The following is a 27,087-nucleotide window of genomic DNA, read 5'->3' as shown; positions in this document are numbered from 1 at the left end:
CTAATTTATTTCATTAGTGCAACTTAAAAGATGAAACGTAATATACGAGACTCATTACATACAAAGCAAGATAGTCTAATAATAATAATAATAATAATAATAATAATAATAATTTATTGGACTTGTATGCCGCCCCTCTCGGAAGAACTCGGGGCGGCTCACAACAATAATAAAACAATATAGCAGTGATTTGTCATAATTGTGATGATTAAGGGGTACAGCTCATGAAATACCCAAACTCAGAAAATTAGAAAACAGTATTGTGAAAAGGTGGAATATTCCAGGCTCAAAGTGTCCCACTCTAATCAGCTAATTAAGCCATTTAACATCTTCAAAGGGTTCCTGAGCATTTGAACGGTCTCTCAATCTAGTTCAGTAGGAATCACAACCATGGGAAAGACCGATGACCTGACAGTTGTGCAGAAAACCATCACTGACACCCTCCATAGGGAGGGAAAGCCTCGAAAGGTAATTGCAAACAAAGTTGGACGTTCTCAAAGTGCTGCATATTAAAAGACAGTTACGTGGAAGGGAAAAGTTTCCAGAGTCTGTGTTGATTTGGGGAGCCATGTCATTGAACGGGTCCAAAGACGGGCTACAAGAATGGTGGAAGGTCTTAAGCATAAAACGTATCAGGAAAAGACTTCATGGACTCCATCTGTAGAGTCTGGAGGACAGAAGGAAAAGGGGGGACAGGATCGAAACATTTAAATATGTTAAAGGGTTAAATAAGGTCCAGGAGGGAAGTGTTTTTAATAGGAAAGCGAACACAAGAACAAGGGGACACAATCTGAAGTTAGTTGGGGGAAAGATCAAAAGCAACATGAGAAAATATTATTTGACTGAGAGTAGTAGATCCTTGCAACAAACTTCCAGCAGACGTGGTAGATAAATCCACAGTCACTGAATTTAAACATGCCTGGGATAAACATAGATCTATCCTAGGATAAAATACAGAAAATAATATAAGGGCAGACGAGATGGACCAGGAGGTCTTTTTCTGCCGTCAGACTTCTATGTTTCTATCTGCTGGTGTCCGTCCAATGTGCTTCATTAAGTCCAGGGTCAACGCAGCCGTGTATCAGATTTTGGAGCACGTCATGCTTCCTTCCACAGACGAGCTTTATGGGGATGCTGACTTCATTTCCCAGTAGGACTTGGCCCCTGCCTACACTGCCAAAAGCACTAAAATGTAGTTCAATGACCCTGATTGGCCAGCAACCTCGCCTGACCTGAATCTATGGGGCATTGCCAAGAGAAAGAGGAGACATGAGACCAAACAATGCAGAAGAGCTGAAGGCCCCTAATGAAGCCTCCTGGTCTTCCATAACACCTCAGCAGTGCCACAGGCTGTTAGCGTCCATGCCACGCCGCACCCAAACCAAGTACTGAGACCATATGCATGCTTATACTTTTCAGAGGTCCGATATCGTTCCATGTACAATCCTTGTTTTATTGATTGCAGATAATATTCTAATATTCTGAGATTGTGGATTTGGGGTTTTCATGAACTGGACTCCATAATCATCACAATTATGACAAATCACGGCTTGAACTGTCTTGCTTTGAATGTAATGAGTCTCGTGTATTAGTTTCACCTTTTAAGTTGCATTACTAAGAGAAAAAAAAGAACTTTTGCATGGTATTCTAATTTTTTGAGTTTCACCTGTAGATACTCAACTTCCTGATAAGCCATTCTTCAAATTCCGGGATAGCTTTCCAAAAAAGAGCCAAGATGTTTCATAGAGTAGGAGTAAAAATATGGGTAAAGGCATCTAGACCGTTGTGCGTATGAAATCCCGCCGAACCCCACTGGACATGAAACATTTCCCATCCCTTGATTGGGTAATTGTTATCTCCAAAAATATTTTATAAAACTCTCGAGCATTTCATAAGCGTTTTTTTTAATTCACAGGATATCTCACACAAAAGCACATATGAACCTCAAATTTATTTACATACAAGGGAATGACTTATCCTGACTTACTGAAAGGTAAGAAAAGGTTCTTGCATGTTTATGCTAACTAAAACATGATGTGAATCTGTTAAATTTCATAGGGATCTAAACAGATTTTTCTTTTGTAATTTTACTATATTTCCCATCAGTTACTGGTTGTAAAAGAATATATTTCAGAAATACTTCAGTGTGCAAAATTTCCCTTAACTTTTATTGCTTACTGGCTGATCTTAACGCATCCTACTAGTCCCTAAGTTTTGAGAAGAGCTAAAAATACTTAACATTAACAACAAATGTCAGCAAATTTCTCACCATCCCACCGTCTTCCCCGTGAAGTTATCTTTTTAAAAAGGTGCCGTTATTCTTGTGAAATATTTGTATTTAAAAATGAAGTTCCTGCCCATATGAAAGAGAGTTTCAAGTGTTACACTAGCAATGCACTAAAACAGAATTCTTACAAAACAACCCCTCAAATTTAGGAAAGCAACAGATTTAAAAACACCAGCAATACAGTGACCGTGTCCTGGAGTAGATCAATTACTGTATATGACTGTGCTTTGAAATATTTTCCTCCACCCATCGCCGAGTATTGTATTCTATACGTGGTGTGAAAGAACCAACCAGATTTAGGATATATTAATTTCTCAATGCCCATAAGAAAATCTCTGCTTCTTGCTGTGATAGCCAGACCGTGTTCATAAGAGATTTAATTTTTTCTCAGACTCAAGTCACTGTTTGTTACTAGTGCTGACAGAGATGTACTTTCCGAGGCATCTTCCTTCAGATTCAGGAACGATTCTCTGGTGATCTGCAGAATTTCTCTCAGTCCTTTGTTTTCCTGCTGTAAGCAACAAAACGATGCTTTTAACGCGGCACGACAAAGATTGAAAAAGCTCTTCTCCTTCCCAGCACTAAGTGGTTGTTTTTCTTTCCTTCTGCAATCTTTCATCAAGGTTATCTCTACATTCTTCTCCAATCCTGCCCCCCAGGTAGTGTTGATGTCCCATCCTTGAATACCAGAGAACAGTGTTCCCTCGATTTTCGTGGGTTCAAACTTCGTGAAACGTCTATACCACGGTTTTTCAAAAATATTAATTAAAAAATACTTCGTGGTTTTTCCCCCTACACCACGGTTTTTCCTGCCCAAAGACGTCATTTGCCATTGCCAAACTTTCGTCTGCCTTTAAAAAACATTTTTTAAAAATAAACTTTAATAAATAAAGATGGTGAGGAATAATCTAAATGGTTGCTAAGGGAATGGGAAATTGTAACTTAGGGGTTTAAAGTGTTACGGGAAGGCTTGGGATACTGTTCATAGCCAAAAATAGTGTATTTACTTCCGCATCTCTACTTCGCGGAAATTCGATTTTCACGGGCGGTCTCAGAACCCATCCCCCGCGAAAATCAAGGGAACACTGTACCAGCATACTGATGCACCCAAGCGTCTTTTACTAGAGGAGTTACTCATTAGAGGCTACTAGGGCACAAAGATTTTCTCAAGAACATTTTGGTTTCTTCCCCAAGCATATGGAAAAATATTAAAATTAAAGACTATGCAGAAGATATATTTTCTTTGATTTGAAAGCCTGACTTCTTTCGTTCCCACTATAAGGGATGCGGAAAACAAGTGGGACTTGTAAACTGGTTGAGGCAACAGCATTCTATAGCCACGCAAAATACAGATAGTCCTTGACTTACAACAGTTTGCTTAGTGACCGTTCAAGTTACACTGGAACTGAAAAATGTGACTTACAACCATTCATCAAAATTCAGATTTTTGGCAACTGGTTTATATTGATAACCATTGCTGTGTCCCAAAGCCACCTGACCCCTTTTTGTAACCTTCCGACAAGCATGGGACAAAGCTCACTTAGAATCTGTCTCAGCAACAGAAATCTGGGGCTCAATTGTGGTCGTAAGTCGAGGACTACCTGTAGTTGTCCTCCTTCAGTTCCTCTGGAATTCAACTTCAGTCTAAAGAGCTGGACTTGGGGAGGGATGCAGAAATTTATGTGAACAAATGGTGTTTTTACTCAGGAACTGAACAGAAGTTAAGAAGAACAGTACAGTGGAACCCCGACATAAGAGCTGCTCTACTTAAGAGCAACTCGAGATAAGAGCTGGGAGGGGAGAGATATTTTTGTTCTACTTACAAGCCCAAATTCGAGATACAAGCGCCAAGGAGCTGTCTCCTGAAGCCAAACGCTAACTTCCGCGTTCGGCTTCAGGAGACAGCTGCGAAGCGGCGCACATGTTTTAAAAGGTTGCAGCCGGCCTGGGGGGCTCGGGGGGGGTGCTTGCAGCTTTCTTTCTTGCTCTTTTTCTTTCTCTCTTTTACCTTCCCTTCTATTTCTTCTTTTCTTTCTCCTTCCCACCTTCTTCCCTCCCTCCCTCCCTTCACTCATTCCTCTCTTACTCTCCCCTTTCATAAGTTTCCTTGCTTCCTTCCTCTGTTCCTGTCCCTTCCCTCTTTCCTTCCTTCCTTCCCACCCTCCGTCCATTCATTCACCCATTCCTCTCTTGATCGCTTAAAGCCGGTCCCTGGTGCAAAAAGGGTTGGGGACCTCTGTCCTACAGGATTGGGTGGCAGAGAAGTTGAACATATGTAAATTTAAAAGTTTAAGAAAGTTTACAAGTTAAGTGAAAGAAACTTCATTATTCATTTATATGTACATGTACATTTCTTCATTAAAAACATGTCTTTCTGCATAATTTAGACTAACTTTGTGAGTTTTTTGAGGGCTGGAACCAATTAAAATTATTTACATTAATTCCTATGGGGAAAAGTCGTTCGAGATAAGAGCTGCTCGACTTAAGAGCCCAGGTCCGGAACGAATTAAACTCGTATCTCGAGGTACCACTGTATTTCTTCTGGCCAGCCTGAGCAAACAAACTGAGAACCTGAATTCAAGTCAACATCTGTTTTTTAAAAACAAATATTTAATTATAAAACAGAAGCTACTGTCCATTATTCATTGGGAACCCAGCTATGCCTATAACAAACTTATAAAACAACATTTCCAGATTACCCAGAACAATTTATCTTCAGATAGGGACTTGACTTTAACACTCTTATCTTAGTAATTCTTTGAATTCACTAATTCATTTTTCCAGTTTAAATCCTACCTCAAGCTGAAAAATTCGCTCTTGTTCTTTGCAACCCTGCTGCTCGTCAATTTCAATGGCTTTTCTCATTACTGCTGCCATTTCCGTGATTTGGTCCACGTGCACTTGCAATTCCTAGATCAAGAGTAAAGTAATATTAACAAAGGACAACGTTTTAAAATATCTCCTTAATGCTGTTTTGAGGTTGCAACAGATCACCTTCATAATCATAATTGTATAATCAACAAACAAAACTAGTTTAATTTCTGGTTAAGCCTCATATTTCCTCCACAATAAGAAGAGCTTTGTAATAGTTTTCAAGTCATTACATTATTTCTTGCAAATCGAATATTAGTTATGGTCAGGGATCAAAATTATCTATAACATTTTGAGTTGTGTGGATTTGAATTTCCAGAGTTCCTAGCAACGACCGGAGAATTTTGGGAGTTGATGTCTTACAGTACATCTCTAATGTTTTATAGAAATCATGGTTGAATATCATTTTGTTGCTGTGATCCCCACAGAGGTAACATGGGAGGCAACATCAATCAAATAAAACCAGTCAATGTTTTGTAACCTTCTTTTGAGATTTATAAGTATTTATTTATTTATTTATTTATTTATTTATTGGATTTGTATGCCGCCCCTCTCCGCAGACTCGGGGCGGCTAACAACAATGGTAAAAGACAATATGTAACAATCCAATTTAATAAAACAACTAAAAACCCTAAGTCTTCGGAGAGGGGCGGCATACAAATCTAAATAATAAATAAATAAATAAATAAATAAGAAACCAAACATACACACAAACATACCATGCATAACTCGTAATGGCCTAGGGGAAGAAATATCTTAACTCCCTCATGCCTGGCGACAAAGGTGGGTCTTGAGTAGTTTGCGAAAGACAAGGAGGGTGGGGGCTGTTCTAATCTCTGGGGGGGGGGGAGTTGATTCCAGAGGGCCGGGGCCGCCACAGAGAAGGCTCTTCCCCTGGGCCTCGCCAAACGGCATTGTTTGGTCGACGGGACCCGGAGAAGGCCAACTCTGTGGGACCTTATCGGCCGCTGGGATTTGTGCGGTAGAAGGCAGTCCCAGATGTATTCTGGCCCAATGCCATGTAGGACTTTAAAGGTCATGACCATTTGCTGGTTAATAAGAAATCCACACTTATATAACCGCTAGGGATCTACCAGGAGAGATGATGATGATATTACTTCAGAGTGCCAAGTGTGGTACAAGGTGTAGCTCCACAAAGCAGAGGATATTGATTTAACTACAGGTAGCCCTTGACTTACAACAGTTCCTTTACTGACCGCTCAAAGTTACAACGGCACTGAAAAGTGGCTTATGGCCATTTTTCACACTTACGACTTTTGTAACATTCCCATGCTCGAGTGACCAAAATTTAGATGCTTGGTAACTGACTGATAGTTTCTCAAGGTCATGTGATTCTCGTCTTGTGACCTTCTGACAAGCAAAATCAATGGGGGAAACAGATTAACTTAACAACCGCATTACCAACTTATTAACTGCTGTGATTCACTTAAGAACCGTGGCAAGAAAGGCTTAGGAAATGGGGCAAAACGTACTGAACAACTGTCTCACTTAACAACAGAAATATTGAGCTCAGTTGTGGTCGTCAAGCTGAGGAGTGCTTCCTTAACGAAGGGCCAGGTTTGATTTTCCAAATCTTCTTTCTGGCATTGCCATTTTGCAGGTCAAGAATGTAAAATCTGATTGAAGATGTGTGTTGTTTTGTACCAAATTAAGACAGCAAATAAAATCTGTGGCACCCAAAGTAAAGCCTGGGACCAGAAGAGATTTACACAAACATTCAGGGTCTGCTACCTTGGAGTGCTGCTCCTTTAACTTCATTATTATACCCGGATCATCTTTTTTGCTGGCCATGAGCAATCTAAACATCTGTTCTCTATATTTGCTCATTATTAGCTCCAAGGCACACTGATGTTCTTCGAGAGACGTTCGGAGTTCTGTCAGAATACACAACAAATTTAACATGCGCAGGTATTTTTAATTTATTTATTAAATTTATATATAAACAACTCAATGTAAATACAGCCTCCCCTTTTTACTGGATACAATAGAATCAACTAGACTCTTGGTTGCCTTTAACTATCTCATGAAGGAAAAATCTGCCTTTGCAGGTGATTCAAAAACTGTGAAATATATCAATAATTTCCCCCCAAAAATTTAATTTATATGGACTGCTATTTTTTCATCATGAAAAGCCCTTAGATATGTTTTTATATATGTTTTTTAATATTGGATTTGTTTTACTGCTATATTGTTTTATTACTGTTGTGAGCCGCCCCAAGTCTTTGGAGAGGGGCGGCATACAAGTCCAATAAATTATTATTAATTATTATTAGATGACACCATGCAAGAAAACAGTTCAAAGTATTTTGCAGCATAACATATGGCTGATGGAAGTAAAAAGGTTTATTGAAAGCGCAGCTATGATTAGAATAGAATTCATAATACCCTCTGGAAAAAAGGCTGCTATTTATATTGATAAAATATTACATTACAATATTATCTGTAAAGCAAATTCATCACAAATAATAATGCAAAGATGCTGACCAGTTCTGACAATATCTCTTGAATTCAAAAGGAAAATTTTATTGATCCTGCGCAGCTGCTGAGCAAACTCAGGAAAAATACCTGCTCTCTCTTTAAGAGAGCCAAAAACAACCATAATCATTTGCCTGCTGTTGGCTCCACATGCTGCATGCTTCCTATGCTATGTTTAAGAATGATACATTAAAATTTATACAGAATCATATTATTACATTCCTTATGTAGGTCTCTGCTCCCAACACACAAACATGCTAAAGCCCCAGAAGATGGAAATAATTGCAACAGAGGCTTCAGGTATTTCACTGGCCTATGCTCACATCATATTAGGAAGATTTGCTGATGTCTCATTGTAAGCTATTTGGCTAACCCAATAAAGATGCTGAACTTTAAAGAGAAACCTTGGACTATTTGGAGAGTTCACAGGATTCTACTTAAACTGAACACTCATTCACCTTTGTTTTCTTGTTGTAGTTCTCTGATCTGTCTATTTTCCTGCTGGATGCCTAAGACCAAGGAAGACCGAGGCCTGTGTCTTGCTACTTCGTTAAGTTCTTGAATTTCTTCCTGGTACTGAAATTATAAAACAGACAGAATGGCAAAACATTATCGGATATCTAGTATTAAAAACAAATATGAACTTCAATTTCAAAACCAGACATTTTGATATATATCATTAGTACTATGAATCCATATTTTTCAAATGTGAATTTAAAAGCTGAACACTTTGAACAACTTAACCATAAAATACAGAATATTTAATTTTTTTATTGAAATAAATTCTATTTCAGTAGAACTGAACTAATTAAAATGCCTGCGGTCTGAAGTTACCCATTAAGACATTAACATACTGCAATCATATCACAAATTGTTCTGATTGCTATAAATATTAAAACAATTGGAGCAGCTTAAAAAACACCAAATTTACCAGTGTGTAAGTAAATATTGTAATATTGCTTAAAATTAAATGCAAAAAAGTCCACAATTTAACACATTCATCTGGTACTGTAAAATTAAGAGGGGGACAGAAGATTTCAAGGGTGCCATTTCAGATGTTGGAGAACAGATTTGACCTAATTTTGGATTACCTTATGCTATGTATTGCTGTTCATGTTTACATTCTTGGTTCATATTAAGAATGAAGAAAATCTAATCTGAGTTGAGCAATAAAATGTATAACAAGTTCCATTTTGAAAGTAAATACACGATTTGTAAAATTATGTAATACTATATAGTAACTGAACTAATCCATTCCAAAATTTCAGGGTTTCCTCCTTTTAAAAAGTGAAATGCCATTTTTAATCGTAATGCTCACGCAAGAAAGATAATTCACTATATTACAGTCTTATCCAAATAAAAAAGTGTAGCACTGAGCATCTTGTACTTTTAAGTCTGCACATTTTAAAATGCCACAATGAAGCAATTTTAAAATTGTTTCTGAATAACATTTAAGAGAAGAGAAACCTGTTTCATTGCTTCCACTCGTTTGTTGAGATCGGTAGTTTGTTCAATGAGAGCTTCCGCTGCAGTGTCATGCTCTCTTAGTCGCTCCACTAATGCTTTGGCATCCGCTAGGGCCTTCTCAATTGTGCAACTCATTTCTAAAAATTAAAATAAAAGATAATACATTATATAATACCAGCTACCCTTCCACTTTGTCAAGAAGTTGTCAGAAGCACCATTTAAGTTGCCTGGCATCCTGAACATGCAGGCTGAATGAAGCATAAAAAAGTGCAATTCCTGTTCCTTTTGTTAATGTCACTGAAGGTTGATGTTATCCTTTACTGTACAGTATATCAAGTATTTACTTCTGCAATACAGAAGTAAAATGCATGGATTTCTGTACAGGATTGCCTTCATTTATATCACTTGTAAATCACAGTTCTCGGAAATGATAGTGCCATGCTTCCAATCTGGATGTCCTGTCCTGTAAATAAAATATTACCATATTTTTCGGAGTATGAAACGCACATTTTCCTCCTTAAAAGAGGCTGATTTGGGGGTGTCTTATACTCTGAATGTAGCTTTTTTCAAAACTTTCCCCCCCCCAGACCTAAGTGCTAATGATCTTCCCAGCTCTTACCTTGCAAGTTCTTTCATTGTTATTCTCTGCAAAGAATGTTTTCCAACCTCTAAGTCTTTGCAGGGTTTTTTTCATTGCTAACTTGCTCCGAAATAAGTGTCTTTCCAGCCCTAACCAGGTGCTAACAATATTCCCAGCTCTTACCAGTTTGCAATCTCTTTCATTGTTACTCTTTGCGAAGAATATTTTCCAAGCCCTAAGTCTTTGCAGGATTTTTTTCATTGCTCTACTTACTCACAATGTTTCTTTCCAGGTGCTAACGATGTTCCCAGCTCTTATTGGCTTGCAAGCTCTTTCATTGTTACTCTCTCCGAATAAGGTTTTTTTAAAAAGCCCTAACCAGGGGATAAAATGTGACAAAACTAACCAGACTAAGAATGCTAGCCAGATGAATATGTGGTAAGCAGATTATTTTCCTTATTTTCCTCCCGAAAAACTAAGATGCATCTTATACTCCAAAAAATACGGTAACTGTCACTCTGCATGTTCTGAAACATCATGTTGGGAGACCTTTTAATTTTTGAAAAAGTATTGTATATGTACGTAAGGCCTGTACATCAATAACAGTGTAAAAATATTTTGCACCTTCATCAATACAAGAACTAGAAGAAATTTTAATAAGTTTTGATTTCAAAGAAGTAACCTATTGCTCGTATTGTACCCTTGCTAATGGTGACACTGGTAAAATACACATGCAATTCAAGCCACCCTTTCCTGTTCAGAGGTATTATTTCTCACAAAGCAACCAGAACCCACTTTAAAAATTACCCTGCTAATTTAATACTTCCTGTCTGACATGTACAGAGTTTTCATAACAGAAAAGGAAAGACTCAGTTAAATAAGTCTTTAAATACAGCTCCTAAATTTAAACATCTATTTTTTTTTATTTTTAGGTATCTATTGTTTTTTGGGTTACCTTATTTAGACATTAATTCTCTTCACTGATCATTGATCACTTTCTCACTAACCTAGGGAAATCTGAATATCAAATATGAAAAATATTTTATTTATTGAGGACGGCATATACTGTAAATGCCCTGACACTCACATCCTCAAATCCTCAAATATCTTATTGGACACGGGACATGACCGATAATTAACTAATTAAATAACTGTAATGGATATCCCCACATATATTAGGACACTGGGACAAAGCAATAAATAAATAAACAAACACTCATATCTTATATGACACAGGGACGTGATCAATCATTAATTGATTCAGTAACTAATTGTGCATTTCCCCACATATATTAGATGACACAAGGATATGACAAATAAACTATTAATTATACATATACCCACATATATTGTGACACAAGGACATGACCAATAATAATAATAATAATAATAATAATAATAATAAAAAAATTAGATTTGTATGCCGCCCCTCTCCGTAGACTCGGGGCAGCTCACAATAAAACAATGTATAACAAATCTAATAATTAAAAATCACTAAAAACCCCTTATTATGCACATAATTAATTAACTAATTAATTTGTTGAAAGCCACCCTGGGTCAGTTGAGAAGGGGGGCATAGAAATCTAAATAAATAAATATCCCCACATACATGACAAACGGACATGACCAAATAAATAAATAAAAATATGCCTCTACTCACATCCACACATACATTATATGACACGGGGACAAGGCAGATAATTAATTGATTAAATAAGTGTAATGCATTTCTGCATTACATTTTCTGCGCCAACTCAGGAAGCTCAACCTGCCCAAGGAACTGCTGACCCAGTTCTACAGAGGAATCATTGAGTCTGTCATCTGCACCTCTACAACTGTCTGGTTCGGTTCTGCAACCCAACAAGACGCATACAGACTTCAGAGGAGAATCAGAACTGCAGAAAAAAAGCATGGCTGCCAACCTGCCTTCCATTGAGGACCTGCATACTGCACGAATCAAAAAGAGGGCTGTGAAAATATTGACTGACCCCTCGCATCCTGGACATAAACTTTTTCAACTCCTACCCTCAAAAGGTAGCTACAGAGCACTGCACACCAAGACAACTAGACACAAGAACAGTTTTTTCACGAACGCCATAAATCTGCTAAACAAATTCCCTCAACACTGTCAAACTATTTACTAGGACTGCACTACTATTACTATTTTTTCCCCTCACCATTCCTATCACTCATCTCTTCCCACTTAGGACTGTATGACTGTAACTTGTTGCTTATATCCTAAGATTTTTATTAATATTGATTGTTTGCTGATTGCTGATTTGACCCCTATGACAATCATTAAGTGTTATACCACATGATTCTTGACAAATGTCTCTTTTTCTTTTATGTACACTGAAAGCATCTGCACCAAGACAAATTCCTTGTGTGTCCAATTACACTTGGCCAATAAAGAATTCTATATATGACAGAGGCATCTGACCAATAAATAAAGAAAAATATGTATCTATTCACATCCCCATGTATCTATGTATCCTCTATGTATCTATTCACATCCCCATATACATTATACGATACAGGGACAAGACCCACAATTAATTAAATAAGTGTAATGCATATCTCCACATATATTATGACACCGGGACAAAACAAAGCAATAAACAATACACACTCAAATCCTCACATCTCTTATATGAAACAGGGACATGACCAATAATTAATTGATTAAGTAACTAATTGTAAATTATATAGATACAGGGATATGACCATTAATTAATTGATATATATCCCACATTTATTTATTGAATTTATATTATGACACCAAAGCAAAGCAAGGCAAAGCAAATAAATAATATACAGTACTCACATCTTCACATATCTTATATTTATTTATTATTTATTTATTGGATTTGTATGCCGCCCCTCTCCGGAGACTCGGGGCGGCTAACAGCGACAATAAAACAGTGTACAATAGTAATTTGGTATTAGAAACTGGTGCACAAGGCGAACCTGGGCGAATGTCCCCCTCGCCACAGCTGAAAGATGTTTCTCTAATGTGAGCTGTGGATCAAGGAGGACACAGGGACATGACCAATAATTAACTAATTGTAGATATCTCAGCATATAGGACACAAGTTAATTAATTGATTATGCATATCCCCACGACAGAGGGACATGACCAAATAAATAAAAATAGGGACATTTATTTACTATTTATTAATCAGATTTCTATGCCTGGGACTCAGGGCGGCTCACAACAAAGAATGGCCGACAATTAATTGATTAAATAACTATAATGCATATACCCATCTATATTATATGACAAAGGACATGACCAATAATTAATTATACATGTCCCCACCTATATTGTGACACAAGGACATGACCAATAATTAATCAATTAATTATGCATCTCTCCACATACATGGCAGAGGGACATGACCAAAATAAATAAAAATATGCTTCTCCTCATACTTACACATACATTTAGACAACACAGGGACATTTATTTATTTATTATTTATTAATCAGATTTCTATGCCTCGGACTCAGGGCGGCTCATAACAAAGTACTGTATGTCCGACAATTAATTGATTAAATATCCCCACATATCCCCTCAAGAACCGTTTAACGGCCTTTCCCAACCGTCGCTCCCGCCCGCCCACCCCACCAGCCAATCAGAGCGCGGCTAGGCCACCGGCAATCTCTCGCTCACGCGCTCTCTCCCCCCTCCGCTCACGCGCGCATCCCCCTCCGAGGACGCACGCGCGTGCGCGCGCACCCTCCTCCTCAAAAAGCCACCCAAGCTGCCCCCTCTCTCCTCACCGATGGTTCCGATTCATTCCTTTGCGCGCTCTTCCCCCTCCCCCTCCCACCCGGCAGGGCGCAGACGCGGGCGAGAGGATGTGGAGGGACGCCGCCGCCGCCGGCTCCTCGGCCGCTCCGCCGCCCGCCTCCCGCGTCGCCCCTTCACACGGCGGCAGCTCGAAGGACAAGAGGAAGAGGCACCGGCCGGCCGGGCGACCCCATGGGGCAGCGGTGAGGTAGGTAGGCGCGAGAGAGCCGCTCGCCCGCCGCTTGGAGGAAAGCGAAAAGGGAGGCGATGCGGGTTGAGGGGAGTTATCGCGAGATTTGGCCTCTTCCTCCTCTTTCCTCCCCTCAAGGTAGTGAAACATCGCGAGGTCGGTTTTTCTTTCTTTTTTTTTAAATTTCCTCGCCTCCCCCCCAAAGGAAATCTCGCGAACGTTTGCTTAAGGGGCGGGGAGAGTTCCCCAGCCAATCGGCCGTTCCGTCCGAAGTCTCGCGAGATGTCCGTTGCTCTCCCTCTTCTGCCCCTCGCCCTCTGATTCGCACGAGTGAAAGATTGCTCAAGGCGCATGCGCGATCTGCTCCCTGGAAGTAGGAGAGAGTCTGAAAGTCGAAAGTGGCTGCTTGTAAGGCAACATACGTTGTGTGGTTGTGTGTGTACTATGGGAGGGAGGGTCGTTTGGGGTTGAAAAAAAAACAAGTCTGGGGGGGGGCTCTTGCATTTTTAAAAGCCAAGCTTCCCACCTTGCAAAAGTGGGAGGGCTGCTTCCTCCTTTTATTGCAGGTAGTCCTCGACTTACGACCACGATGGAGCCCTTGTCCCTAAGCGAGACCTTTGCTCAGTGTGCTTTGCCCCGTTAAGTCAGTCGCACTGTTGTTAGCGAATCCAGCCTTGGCTGGTCAGGAGGTCCCAACACAGAGATGCCAAGCGCCTGGATTTTGATCACATGACCATAGGGAGGCTGCAGTGTGAAAAACGGTCCTAACTCGCTTTTATTCAGAGCTGTTGCAACTTGGAACTATGTATACCTTCTTTTCTATCCTTTCTTAGATATATTTTACTATGAGTATCTCCTCTATAACCTTCATCATGTATTTTACTATGTGTATATCCCTTAATTTTCAAATTCAGCAAAAGAACATGTGACATACTGTGTATGTGTGTGTGTGTGTGTGTATATATATATATATATATATATATATATATATATATAACATATATATACAACACAAAGATTGGAACTTCAGCCTGATGATGGTGAATGTGATTTCGGCGAAACGTCGCATAGACATGCAAAACATTACACAGGGCAAAACCCGAACTCAGAACAATCTACATATATATATATATACACACCCACTAAAACTCTTATTGTGTATTTTACAAAATAAATAAATAAAATAAATGTTCGCTGAAATTCCTTGAAAAGAAATAATCAGACAAAGAAGGCTTCAGAGTAAGGAAACAAGGTTTATTTATTTATTATTATTATTATTATTATTATTATTATTATTATTATTATTATTATTATTTATTAGATTTGTATGCCGGCCCTCTCCGAAGACTCGGAGCAGCTCAATGGTCAACCGAGTGGCTCAATGGTCACATATTTTATATACAAAACTTTTAATTCTTAAAATCTTCAGCTCTCAGTCACTAAACAAACTGTTGCAAGACAAGGACTTGGAGCGGCTTATTTGAGCACAGTAATCTCTCTACTGCCCCAAGCGATTTGCAAAACATGGTGCCATCTAAAGGATGGACACACTTACAGAAACAAAATGCAGGTTAGTTATGCCCTAACAGACTCCTCCCAGATATGCCAGCTAATCTGATGTACTGGGTTACAAACTAAGTTCATCTCCTAATATTTACACTATTATTATTATTATTATTAATTAGATTTGTATGCTGCTCCTCTCCGAAGACTCGGAGCAGCTCAATGGTCAACGGAGTGGCTCGATGGTCACATATTTTTATATACAAAAGTTTTAATTCTTAAAATCTTCCGCTCTCAGTCACTAAACAAACTGTTGCAAGACAAGGACTACCTTTACTTCGACGTGACGCAAATTAGCAATAGCAATAACATTTAGACTTACATGCCGCTCCACATTGCTTTGCATTCCTCTCTAAGCGGTTCCAGTTCATTTAGGGACCTAAGTTACGTCAGCACTGGAAAAAGCGAATTTATGACCGTTTTGCACACTTACGACCGTGGCAGCCTCCCCATGGTCACATGATCAAATTATAGAGGCTTGGCAAATGACTCGTATTTATGACCGTCGCAGCATCGTGGGGTCACGCAATCCTTGTTTTACAACCTTCTGACAAGTCAAATAAGCTGGATTGATTTTAACAACCCTGTTAAAGCCCCGATCCTTTGGAACCAACTCCCCCAGATATCAGAGTTACCCCCACCCTCCTTGCCTTTCGTAAGCTCCTTAAAACCCACCTCTGTCGTCAGGCATGGGGGAATTGAGACTTTCCCTTTCCCCCTAGGCTTATAAAATTTATGCATGGTATGTCAGTATGTATGATTGGTTTCTTAAATTGGGTTTTTTAAAAATTAACTTAAAAATTAGATTTGTTTACATTGTATTATTATTGCTGTTAGCCGCCCCGAGTCTACGGAGAGGGGTGGCATACAAATCTGATTAATAAATAAATAATTAATAAATAAATAAACAATCGCAGTGATTCAGGTATGGTCATCAAATGGGGTACAATTCACTTCAGAAATGGGTAGCTTAAATCATATAGTGGACATTTGGGGCTCAGTTGTTCCCTCCCTCAGTCTGTTTAACTAGCATCTTACTCATAACTATAGGAAAGAAGCCTCCCCTAGAATAAAATAGAATAGAATTATTTATTGGCCAAGTGTGATTACACACACTTGGAATTTGTCTTTGGTGCAGATGCTCTCAGTGTATATAAAAGAAAAAGATGCATTTGTCAAGAATCATAAGGTACAACCCTTAATGATTGTCATAGGGGTCAAATAAGCAATGAGGAAACAATATTAATAAAAATCTTAAGGATACAAGCAACAAGTTACAGTCATACAGTCCTAGGTGGGAGAAGATGGGTGATAGGAATGATGAGCAAAACTAGTAGTAATAATAGTGCAGACTTAATAAATAATCTGACAGTGTTGAGGGAATTATTTGTTTAGCAGAGTGATGGCATTCTGGAAAAAAATGTTCTTGTGTCTAGTTGTCTTGGTGTGCAGGGCTCCGTAGCGACGTTTTGAGGGTAGGAGTTGAAACAGTTTGTGTCCAGGATGCGAGGGGTCACTCAATATTTTCACGGCCCTATTTTTGACTCGTGCAGCATACAGGTCCTCAATGGAAGGCAGGTTGGCAGCCATTGTTTTTTTCTGTTATTTTCAAATAACCATGTGTGCGGTGTGCTGTTGTGCAAAGCCTTGTGTGACAGTGTCAGGATGCCTGTGTCACTGACCTTACCTCTGCAGATGCTCAAAGTTTACTCACCTTTAAAGTTTTTGCTATTTGGCTGAGTTCAGGCAAGTGTACTAAGATAATATTCACCCTAGATTTAAACTCCAGTGTTCTTGAATCTAGTTCAACCTGTCCATGTGGTTTACTTGTCAACAATCAGGAAGTAGTTGGCCACTGCTGTGTGTGTGTGTTTTCTGCCAGTTTCACAATCTAGTGGCAGCACCTGGCGGACCTTAGCTGACCTCAGAAAAGCCAACTGGGACCAGATCTGCTTATGTTGTGAATAAGAAAACACCAAAAGCTGGAAAACACACAGTGTTTTTTCAATGCTGGGATCTGATAGTTTCATGGAGCTTTCTTTTCTTTCTTTCTTTTTAATATAAATATGTTTATTGGTTATACATACATTAAAAACAGGGTACAGAAAAATAAAGGGAATATATATAATGTACATTCTAGCAATTATAGTTTACTTATATAGCATGCGTGATTGAGGAAGGAGAGGGAAAGAAAGGGAAAGGGATTTAGAAAGAAGGGAAAGAAATACAAGAGGAGGACGAATAGAAAAATAAAGCAAGGAAAGAGTAGTAAGAAGAGTGGGGGGGGGCAGCGTTGGAGCTGGGGCTTCTATGTTTTGCGGCCTGTGGTTTAAGCATATAGGTGGTATAGATTTTACTGAAGTTTTATCCATATGTATTTGACGTAGTTGCTAGTGCCAACATTTATCAGCAATTTATAAATTTGTTCATTCAGTTTCTTTGTACAGTAGTTCAAAATTTGTGTCGATCGATGTTTACATTTTATCGTTTCAATTTGGTATTATGATTCATGTTGTTGTTTACTGGTTTTACACGTTGTTTTAGTTGGACATTTTTCTTGATGTATAATTTTTAAGTAATTTCTTTTTTTTAACCAATGGTACCATTTGTCCCATGGAGCTTTCTTATGTCGGTATAAACAGACACAAAACAATAGGACTGAACAAATCTTAGTAGTGAAGTGAAAAATTGCCAGTTAAAATTTAGCAGGTATAGTATTTAACCTCAGGATCTAAAGCATTATAAGTATCTGAATTACCAGGTAGTTGCATATCTTCATTTTTGTGATCTCCTTCTCTTCGGTGCAGCCCTGGTAGTTTAATTTTGTTTAATAATAATAATAATAATAATAATAATAATAATAATAATAAACAATTTATTGTCATTGTCAAAAACAACGAATTGTCATTGGCAACGAAAGTTGTGTGACACCCAGAGACCAGTCCCACCATACATACAATCAGAATAGGTAAGTTTAAAAATAAAATAAAAAATAAAATAAATGTCCCACCCACTACAAATTCCCCACCCTGAACCACTCAACCATCTACATGACAAACTGAGTAATATTGTCCAACAGTTCACTGGTAGTGACCCTTTAGTTCGTTGTTAAGTGTGAGTATAGCTCTGGGATAAAAACTATTCAGGAAACGTGTGGTCCGAGTTCTAGTTGTTCTGTATCTTCTGCCAGAAGGCAACAATTCAAAGAGATTGTAAGCAGGATGAGCATAAAATGTTATTCTTCACGTACGCAAGAACCTGTCTTATGAAGACGATTTTCAATGTTATAGTATCATCATCTACATTTAACAGCCTCATTTTTAATGGATGTGTTTGCCTAAATCTTTCATTCCATCTGTTGCAGAAAGAAAATGAAGCTTTTCGCGGAGTCGCACAAAACAGTTTTTGTGGTGGATCACTGCCCTTACATGGCAGAATCCTGCCGGCAACATGTTGAGTTTGACATGCTTGTAAAGAATCGGGCGCAAGGCATCATACCTCTCGCCCCTATATCTCGATCCCTCTGGACCTGTTCCGTGGAGTCCTCCATGGAATACTGCAGGATAATGTATGATATATTTCCTTTTAAAAAACTAGTAAGTATCCATTACCTTTTATAAGCACTCAGATTTTGTAGACAAGAGGTTCACTGCTACTGTTCTAACTCATGCTTCGTGCTAAGCCATGAGCTTTGTTTACCATACTTGTTGAGTAGACATCCACAATTGGGGTAAATCAAAATTTCCAAGAATCAAATAAGGGCTTTAGTGTGAAATCTTGATTCTGTCTAGTAACACCAGGCAAAGAATATTGATCTCAAATTCACTGGAAGGTATTAATTCAACTGTGCATTTTCAGTACTTGGAAGTACAGTACTTCAGTACAGTGGTACCTCTACTTACGAACTTAATTTGTTATGTGACCAGGTTCTTAAGTAGAAAAGTTTGTTAGAAGAAGCACTTTTTCCCATAGGGATCAATAATAATAATAATAATAATAATAATAATAATAATAATAATAATAATTTATTAGCTTTGTATGCCACCCCTCTCCGAAGACTCGGGGTGGCAATGTAAAGGCAAATAATGTGTGCAATTGGGGAAACCATAGGGAGGGTGGAGGCCCTGTTTTCTCCCAGGAGATTCCTAGAGAGGCCCCACGGAGGCTTCTCCCTGCCTTTTCTGGCCCTGTTTCCTCCCAGGAGATTCCTAGAGAGGCCCCACAGAGGCTTCTCCCTGCCTTTTCCAGCCCTGTTTCTTCCCAGGAGATTCCTAGAGAGGCCCCACAGAGGCTTCTCCCTACTTCTCCGGCCCTGTTTCCTCCCAGGAGATTCCTGGAGAGGCCCCACAGAGGCTTCTCCCTGCCTTTTCCAGCCCTGTTTCTTCCCAGGAGATTCCTAGAGAGGCCCCACAGAGGCTTCTCCCTACTTCTCCGGCCCTGTTTCCTCCCAGGAGATTCCTGGAGAGGCCCCACAGAGGCTTCTCCCTGCCTTTTCTGATTAGTTTCGGAGGCTCGGGTTTGCAAGTGGAAAATGGTTCTTGAGAAGAGGCAAAAAAAATCTTGTAACATCCAGTTCTTATCTTGAAAAGTTCGTAAGTAGAGGCGTTCATAGGTGGAGGTACCACTGTACTTGTGACATATTTGTTTGTTTGTTTGTTCGGTTTCTAGGCCGCCCTTCTCCTGAGACTCGGGGCAGCTTACTACATATTAATACATAACAATGGAAGAAATCAAAATTAAAACATCACTATAAAGCAGCACTATAAAAAGCCCTTAACTTAAAACATATCACAGACAACTCATCTCATTACAACTCTGTCATATCTCCAACAATCAAACAATAATAGGGGCTGGCACAAAGTGACCAAGTTCAACAGCCCCACGTCTGCTGGCATAGATTTGTTTTTAAGCTCTTCCGGAAGGTCAGGAGAGAGGGAACAGTACTGATCTCCGGGAGGGAGCTGCTTCCAGAGGGCAGGGGCAACCACCGAGAAGTCATTAAAAGTTTTTACACTTTTCAGGTGAACTTCATCGTAAGCGATTCTGGAGCAAATGTCTTAAACTCATGGAACCAGGAAGACCAAAACCTTCAGGAGGTAAATGAAATTATTAAGGATGTACACGGTTGTAATCATTTCATAAAGCAGGCACAGGTTGGATTCAAGCAGAGTTAGATTCTACTAAAATCAAAGGTTAAGTCAGCCATGGCTTAAATTCAACTAGGTCTAAATCCCAGTTGGTCAGTTGCTACTCTTCAGCACAATAAGACATCTACGAAGCTGAACTTAACAAGGTGGGTTTAGTTTAGAGAAGCAGGACTAGAAAGATGCAGGGTGGTGGCAGCGTTCCCCGTAAGCTGCGCGCGTGCACCCCAAAATACCCCCCCACGCACCCTTTCCCACGGGCGCGCACTCCCCATCCCCCTGCCAGCCCGCGGGGGGTGAGTGAGGGCGGGGAGGCGCCGGCAATAGAAGAAAAGGGAGCCACGGCCGCTCCGGCCCCCTCACGCCCCTGGCCTCTTGGCACTGCCCCCTGCCCGCCCGATCTGCCCCCTCTCCTACTCCTCCACCTCCTGCCTTGGGGCGCGACTTATCTCGCGGCAGTGGCCGTGGCTTTTCCTCCTTGTTCTCATCTGCGCTCCCAGCTAGGGGGCTGCGAGAGAGGGTTTTCTCCACACGCTTCAGGAATGCCCGCCCCGCCCCTCTCGCAGCCCCCTCGCTGGGAGCGCTTTCGTCCCGGACTTTCAGCAAGGGGGCTGCAGTAGAGGCAGGGCAGGCGTTCCCAAAGCGCTCGGAGAAAGCGTTCACTCACAGCCCCCTCGCTGACAGAGAGAGAGAGGGAGAGAGAAAGTAAGTGAGAGAGAGAGAGAGAAAGGGGGGGAGAGGGAGATAGCAAGATAGAACAAGAGAAAGAAAGAGTGAGAGAGAAAAAGAAAGCACTAGAGAGAGAGAAAGAAAACAAGAGAGAAAGAAATAGAAAGAGAGGGAGAATGAAAGTGAGAAAAAGAGAGAGAGCAAGAGGGGGAGAGAAAGAGAGAAATGACTCTTGATTTAAAGCATATGGTAAAAAAAACCCAAATAATAACAGAGAAAAAAAACCCCAGCTGTTTGTGTGTGTGTGTGTGTGTGAACTCTTGAACCATTTCCAATAGCTCACCTGTTATTGGAAATGGTTCAAGAGTTCACACACACACACACACACACACAAGGGGGGAGGAGACAGGGATGGAAAAAGAGGAGAAGATAGTAATAATAGTAATAGATTTTGGTTTTGTTTTATTATTAATTTCTTTTAATAAAAAAGAAGGGACTGCCGCTCAGACACTACCTTTCTGCCCACACCGAAAAAAAATTAGAGGGAACATTGGGTGGTGGATTCATACCCATGAAATTATTACGGAAGAAACTTTACTCATTAGTGTCTCTTTAGCTTTGGAAACTGCGAATGTTATGGAGGGGAATCAAAGCATATTTCTTTCTTGATCAGCTAATGGCTGCCTTGGCCACGGTCGGGCCTCCCAATCCTCGCGCGGACCCAGAATGTTGCAGTATCCTACACGGCTTAGTAGCGGCCGTAGAAGCTCTTTGCAAAATTACCGAGTACCAGCACGAAGCTCGGACGTTGTTAATGGAGAACGCTGACCGTGTGGGAAACAGAGGGAGGATCATCTGCATTACTAACGCAAAGAGGTTTGTGGCTCTCTCTCTCACACACACACATTAAAGTGCCAGTCTTGGCGTTAAGCCACCCCACCCACTGTTCTTGCTCCTGTTACAGATCAGAAAATATAGCACACACTCAGTTGGTTCAAACCTATGTTTACTCAATTGCCTACTACTAATAAACTTGCTTAGTAGTTGACACACACAAACACTATTTGTTGTACATACTCTTGATCAGTTGGAGGATGATGAAGATATTGAGGATTCAGATTCAGATAGTGTTTATGAAGTAGTGGGGGCCCCGGGGTTACAGGTAGTAGAACAGGTGGGAGGCCAGCCACAGGATGGGGCTATGAGTTCAGGATCTAGTGAGGGAGAATCAGACACTCGGTGGGTTAATCCTAAATTCAGAAGGGCCCAAAAACGTAGAGAACAGAGGTCTGGAAGAAGATATTAAGGAGAGGAATGGGTTAAATATTGTAGTGATGTATTTGGCACGTCAGGGGTCAGTGGAGAAGAAGGGTGGAGTTTCAATGTTGCTGAAAAGAAATATGGAGGGTTTTTTCTCGCCAGGCTAAAGTAAGCCAAAGTATTTTGTATTGTATTTAGTCAGTGTGACTGTTTTTTATAGCTATGTAGTTAGGAAATAAATTTTATCTCAGTTAAGCAGGAAAAGGAATGTGAGAAATGCGGCTAGAAGAGAGATAACATACCGTTTGATGTCGGAAATGTGTTGAAGTACAAGAGAGCAGAGAAATAAATGGAATTGCTTTATTCATGAAGTGATGCATTTAATGAGAATTATTTGTAATTACTAAACTTCTACCAGAAACTAGAATACTATTTAAAGCAGTTTTTTATTGAAAAAAAAACCAGCTGTTAATTAAATGGCATTAATAGCTAGCAAAAGTCCATAAAGTCATAAATTAAGTCTAAGCAATTAGTCCTGGATATCTCAAGAAGCATAGAAGGGTTGGGATAATTCCTAGAAGCTGTCCGCAGGAAGAAAGCCAAAACAGATAAGCTGAGCAGACTTTTTCAGACCATCTGACCAGACAAATGTTGTTTTCTGCAGTTTTTGCTGTCCTCATCCCATCAGCCTACCTAGGGATTGGCCAATTAGACCCAAGCCTTTACTCCCGAGGAGACCTCCCTCTGAGTAACCACTCCTGCCTTTTGGCAGCTCTGCGTTCCCATGCATCAAGATGAGACTCCTCCTCACTGTCTGACTCTGGTGCTAGCTACAGAAGCTGCTGACGGGCCACAACACCCACATTCTGATTTGCCTGTAAGGTTTAGACACATAGCCATTAACTTACGACCACAATTCCATCGCTGAGCGAGGCAGTGGTTGGGGAGGGGGGAGTTTTGTCCCATTCTGCGCCTTTTCTCGCCACCGTCGTTAAGTGAATCCCTAGAGGTGAATCCCTACAGTCAACTTACTGATGTGTGTTAAATGAATCAGGCTTCCCCACTGACTCTACTTTTACGCTAACTTCAAACAGTCACTAAGTTGTAAGTCAAGGACTTACTTGTGTGTGATTAAAATGTTAACCAGTTGAGTGTGGCCATTTGCACAATCACAGAGCAGATTGGGGAGCCTAGCATTCACTTTGGAATGAAGCTGGACTCCTGAATCCACACCGACATTTCTCCATGAACTTCAGAACTAAGTTATAAATGAGTAACAAAATGATTTTTAAGTTGAAATCTCCCTTAAGTTGAGCAAAGCTACGGATGATTATGCTGATGCTTCCTTGAGAATAGGATATTTAGTTATACACATATTAACAGCGGCCAGGATAGCATATGCCCAACAATGGAAAATGGATAAAGCACCAGAAGAAAATATAGTAATTAAAAAAATATTGGACTGAGGAAATGGACAGGTTATCTAAAAAATTAGAGGGAAAGGAAGATTCAGATTATTATAAAATATGGGCAAAATTCTACAACGGGTTAAAGGAAAGAACAGCGAAGAATTAAATAAAAATTCAAGCAAAGCAACACGTCAAATAAAAGAATTAAAGAACCAATATTATGTAAAAGAAGCAAAATTCTCTGATTGAACACTCAAAAAAAAAAGTGGGGAAACTCTCGTTTCCCAAATGTTGTATGTATATGTTTTGTGTATGTCTTTTTCTTTTCTTTCTGTTATATTTGAAAAAAATTAAAAAAAAATTAAAAAGAGAATAGGAAAAAAGCATTTTATATCATAGAGTATCCCCTCACCCCACCCCCCACCCCCAGTTTTTCAGATTAGGATAAAACAGTAGCAAAACTGTTAACGAATTGAAAACTTTTACATCTTTTCTAATTGAGATTAGGGAAAAAACCCTATTCATTAGAGCAGTGTTTTTCAACCAGTGTGCCGTGGCACACTAGTGTGCCGCAAGACATGGTCAGGTGTGCCGCGAAGCTCAGCAAGAGAGAGAAAGCGGGAGAGCGAAAGAAAGCAAGAGAGAGAGAGAAAGAGAGACAAAGAAAGAAAGAGAGAGAGAGAGAAAGAAAGCAAGAGAGAGAGAGAAAGAGAGACAAAGAAAGCAAGAGAGAGAGAGAAAGCAAGAGAGAGAGAGAAAGAGAGACAAAGAAAGCAAGAGAGAGAGAAAGAAAGAAATAGAGAGAAAGGGAGGGAAGGAGGGAGAGAGAAAGAGAAAAAAAGAGGAAGGAAGGAAGAGAGAAAGGGATGGAGAGAGAGAGGAAGGAAGGAAGAGAGAGAAAGAGGGAGAACGAAAGAAAGCAAGAGAGAGAGAGAAAGCAAGCAAGAGAGAGAGAGAAAGAGAGACAAAGAAAGAAAGACAGAGAGAGAAAGAAAGCAAGAGAGAGAGAGAAAGAGAGACAAAGAAAGCAAGAGAGAGAGAAAGAAAGAAATAGAGAGAGAGAAAGAGGGAGGGAAGGAGGGAGAGAGGAAGAGAGCAAAAAAAAGAGGAAGGAAGGAAGAGAGAAAGAAAGAGGGATGGAGAGATAGAGGAAGGAAGGAAGAGAGAGAAAGGGAGAGAAATAGAGCGAAAGGGAGGGAGAGAGAGAGAGAGAACTTTTTTCCCAAACTTTTTTTAGCCCCCCCATTCCCCCACCGCTCAATGTGCCCCATGATTTTGTATATGTAAAAAATGTGCCACAGCTCAAAAAAGGTTGAAAATCACTGCATTAGAGCACTCAGATATACAATACCATATTTTAAAAAAAGTCTTAGTGAAAACCCTATTCACAATTCCATGGGTTATGAGGATGGCTCTGTATATTTCTTTTTTTCTAAAATTAGGATTTTTCTCCCCTTCCTTTCCAGTGACAGCCACGTACGAATGCTGGAGGAGTTTGTCCAGGAAACAATACACGAACACAATAAATTAGCCGCTAATTCTGATCAGTAAGTGCACGAAACTGGTGGCATTTTGGCTGTACAGTGAACCCTCGATCATCGCGAGGGTTCCGTTCCAGGACCCCACGCGATGATCGATTTTTAGCGAAGTAGCGGTGCGGAAGTAAAAACACCATCTGCGCTTGCGCAGATGGTGTTTTTGCTTCCACTGCCGCCCGCCCTTCGCCCGCCCACCCCGTTGCTCGCGCCCGCCCACCCCATTGCTCACGCTGTTGCTGGGGCCGCTTCCCAGCTGGGGAGCCGAGCTAGGGAGTCCCGACCGCCCGCGCGTTGCTGGGGAAAGCGCGCGCGCTTGGGGAATCCCTAGCTCCGCTCCCCAGCTGGGAAGCGGAGCTAGGGATTCCCCAAGCGCGCGCGCTTTCCCCAGCAACGCGCGCGCGGTCGGGACTCCCTAGCTCGGCTCCCCAGCTGGGGAGCGGAGCTGCGATGTCCCCAAGCGCGCGGGCACCGCCCGCCCGCCCACGCTGTTGCTGGGGCCGCTTCCCAGCTGGGGAGCCGAGCTAGGGAGTCCGGACCGCGCGCGCGTTGCTGGGGAAAGCGCGCGCGCTTGGGGAATCCCTAGCTCCGCTCCCCAGCTGGGAAGCGGAGCTAGGGATTCCCCAAGCGCGCGCGCTTTCCCCAGCAACGCGCGCGCGGTCCGGACTCCCTAGCTCGGCTCCCCAGCTGGGGAGCGAGCTGCGATGTCCCCAAGCGCGCGGGCACCGCCCGCCCGCCCACGCTGTTGCTGGGGCCGCTTCCCAGCTGGGGAGCCGAGCTGGGGTGTCCCCGCGCGTGCCGCCCGCCCGCCCACGCCGTTGCTCGCGCCGCCGCTGGGGTCTTACGGGGGCAAGAGGGGGAAGACCCAGGGAAGCTTCTGCCCGGCGGGGAAACTCCACCATCTACGCATGCGTGGAAGGGCACGCATGCGCAGATGGTGGAGTTTACTTCCGGGTTGAAAACTCGCGAAATAGCCCTTTCGCGATCCTTGAGGACGCGAAACTCGAGGGTTCACTGTATCTCACGTTTGGAGTGTCCAGTCTTAAAAAGGATGTTCACAGTTCCGTTGTGGAATCTACGGGGGCTTGTCAGTTGTGGGACCTTCTGTACGAGTTGCACAAGAAGTTGAATAATTCGGTGTTAGAGCCAATAGTACGGTACCCATTTTTGATATTTTTAATTAGGGCTGCCAAGATTCCAGGATTTAGGATCTAAAGAGTCAGCATCCGTTTAATAAAACTACAGTGGTACCTCATCACACGAACTTAATTGGTTCCAGGAGGAGGTTCGTAAGGTGAAACGTTTGTAAGATGAAACCATGTTTCCCATAGGAATCAATGTAAAAGCAAATAATGCGTGCAAATCCTTCAGGAAAATCCCAAACTTTAGAAGGGAGGCGAACAGAGGGCAGGGAGGAGCAGCTAAAGGGGGCGGGTGGAAGAAGCAAGGCTAGGCTAAAGGGTGAGTGGGAAGGAAGAAAGGCAAGGGGGGCGCCCCTCCCTTTTCTTTCTTCAAAAGACACCGTTTCAGTGCCTTTGCAAGCATGCAAAATCTTTACTCCTCCAAGCTGCCCCTCCCTTTTCTTTCTTCAAAAAAAGGGGGGGAAAGAAACCCCTTCATCCCAGCAGTAGCTGCTTGGGTTTGTAAGGTGAAAATAGTTCGGAAGAAGAGGCAAAAAAATCTTAAACACCGGGTTCGTATCTTGAAAAGTTTGTTAGAAGAGGCGTTCGTAAGATGAGGTATCACTGTACTGTATTTTTCGGAGTATAAGAAGCACCGAAACATAAGACGCACCTTAGTTTTGGGGGAGGAAAATAGGGAAA

General features: G+C 41.1%; 2 protein-coding genes across 3 annotated transcripts in view; one reads left to right on the top strand and one right to left on the bottom strand.

The window, feature by feature from the left end:
* Nucleotides 1-1,887: 1,887 nt before the first annotated feature.
* On the bottom strand, nt 1,888-13,885 carry FGFR1OP2 (FGFR1 oncogene partner 2). Its single transcript, XM_070755071.1, has 6 exons — nt 13,485-13,885; nt 9,122-9,258; nt 8,113-8,230; nt 6,911-7,053; nt 5,084-5,197; nt 1,888-2,798 (listed from the first exon to the last, which is right to left on the bottom strand). The coding sequence occupies exons 2-6, from the start codon at nt 9,254-9,256 to the stop codon at nt 2,664-2,666; spliced, it is 645 nt and encodes a 214-aa protein (XP_070611172.1). The 5' UTR covers nt 9,257-9,258; nt 13,485-13,885; the 3' UTR covers nt 1,888-2,663.
* The window catches only part of INTS13 (integrator complex subunit 13), a 30,023-nt gene continuing 16,256 nt past the window's right edge, over nt 13,321-27,087 (top strand). Inside the window, exons 1-5 of one of the 2 annotated variants that reach the window (XM_070755069.1) lie at nt 13,321-13,702; nt 18,612-18,843; nt 20,269-20,343; nt 21,734-21,936; nt 25,196-25,276. In XM_070755069.1, coding sequence (XP_070611170.1) covers nt 13,563-13,702; nt 18,612-18,843; nt 20,269-20,343; nt 21,734-21,936; nt 25,196-25,276 — 731 coding nt within the window. In that variant the 5' untranslated portion in view covers nt 13,321-13,562. Of the gene's footprint in view, nt 13,703-13,940; nt 14,093-18,611; nt 18,844-20,268; nt 20,344-21,733; nt 21,937-25,195; nt 25,277-27,087 lie in introns of those variants that run through there. The other variant, XM_070755070.1, reaches the window with a different exon arrangement.

This window comes from Erythrolamprus reginae, chromosome 6 (assembly GCF_031021105.1).
Source record: "Erythrolamprus reginae isolate rEryReg1 chromosome 6, rEryReg1.hap1, whole genome shotgun sequence".
In the NCBI taxonomy this organism is placed as follows: domain Eukaryota; kingdom Metazoa; phylum Chordata; class Lepidosauria; order Squamata; family Dipsadidae; genus Erythrolamprus; species Erythrolamprus reginae.
The sequence above is the reverse complement of the archived record's forward strand: the minus strand, read 5'-3'. Positions and strand labels throughout refer to the sequence as shown.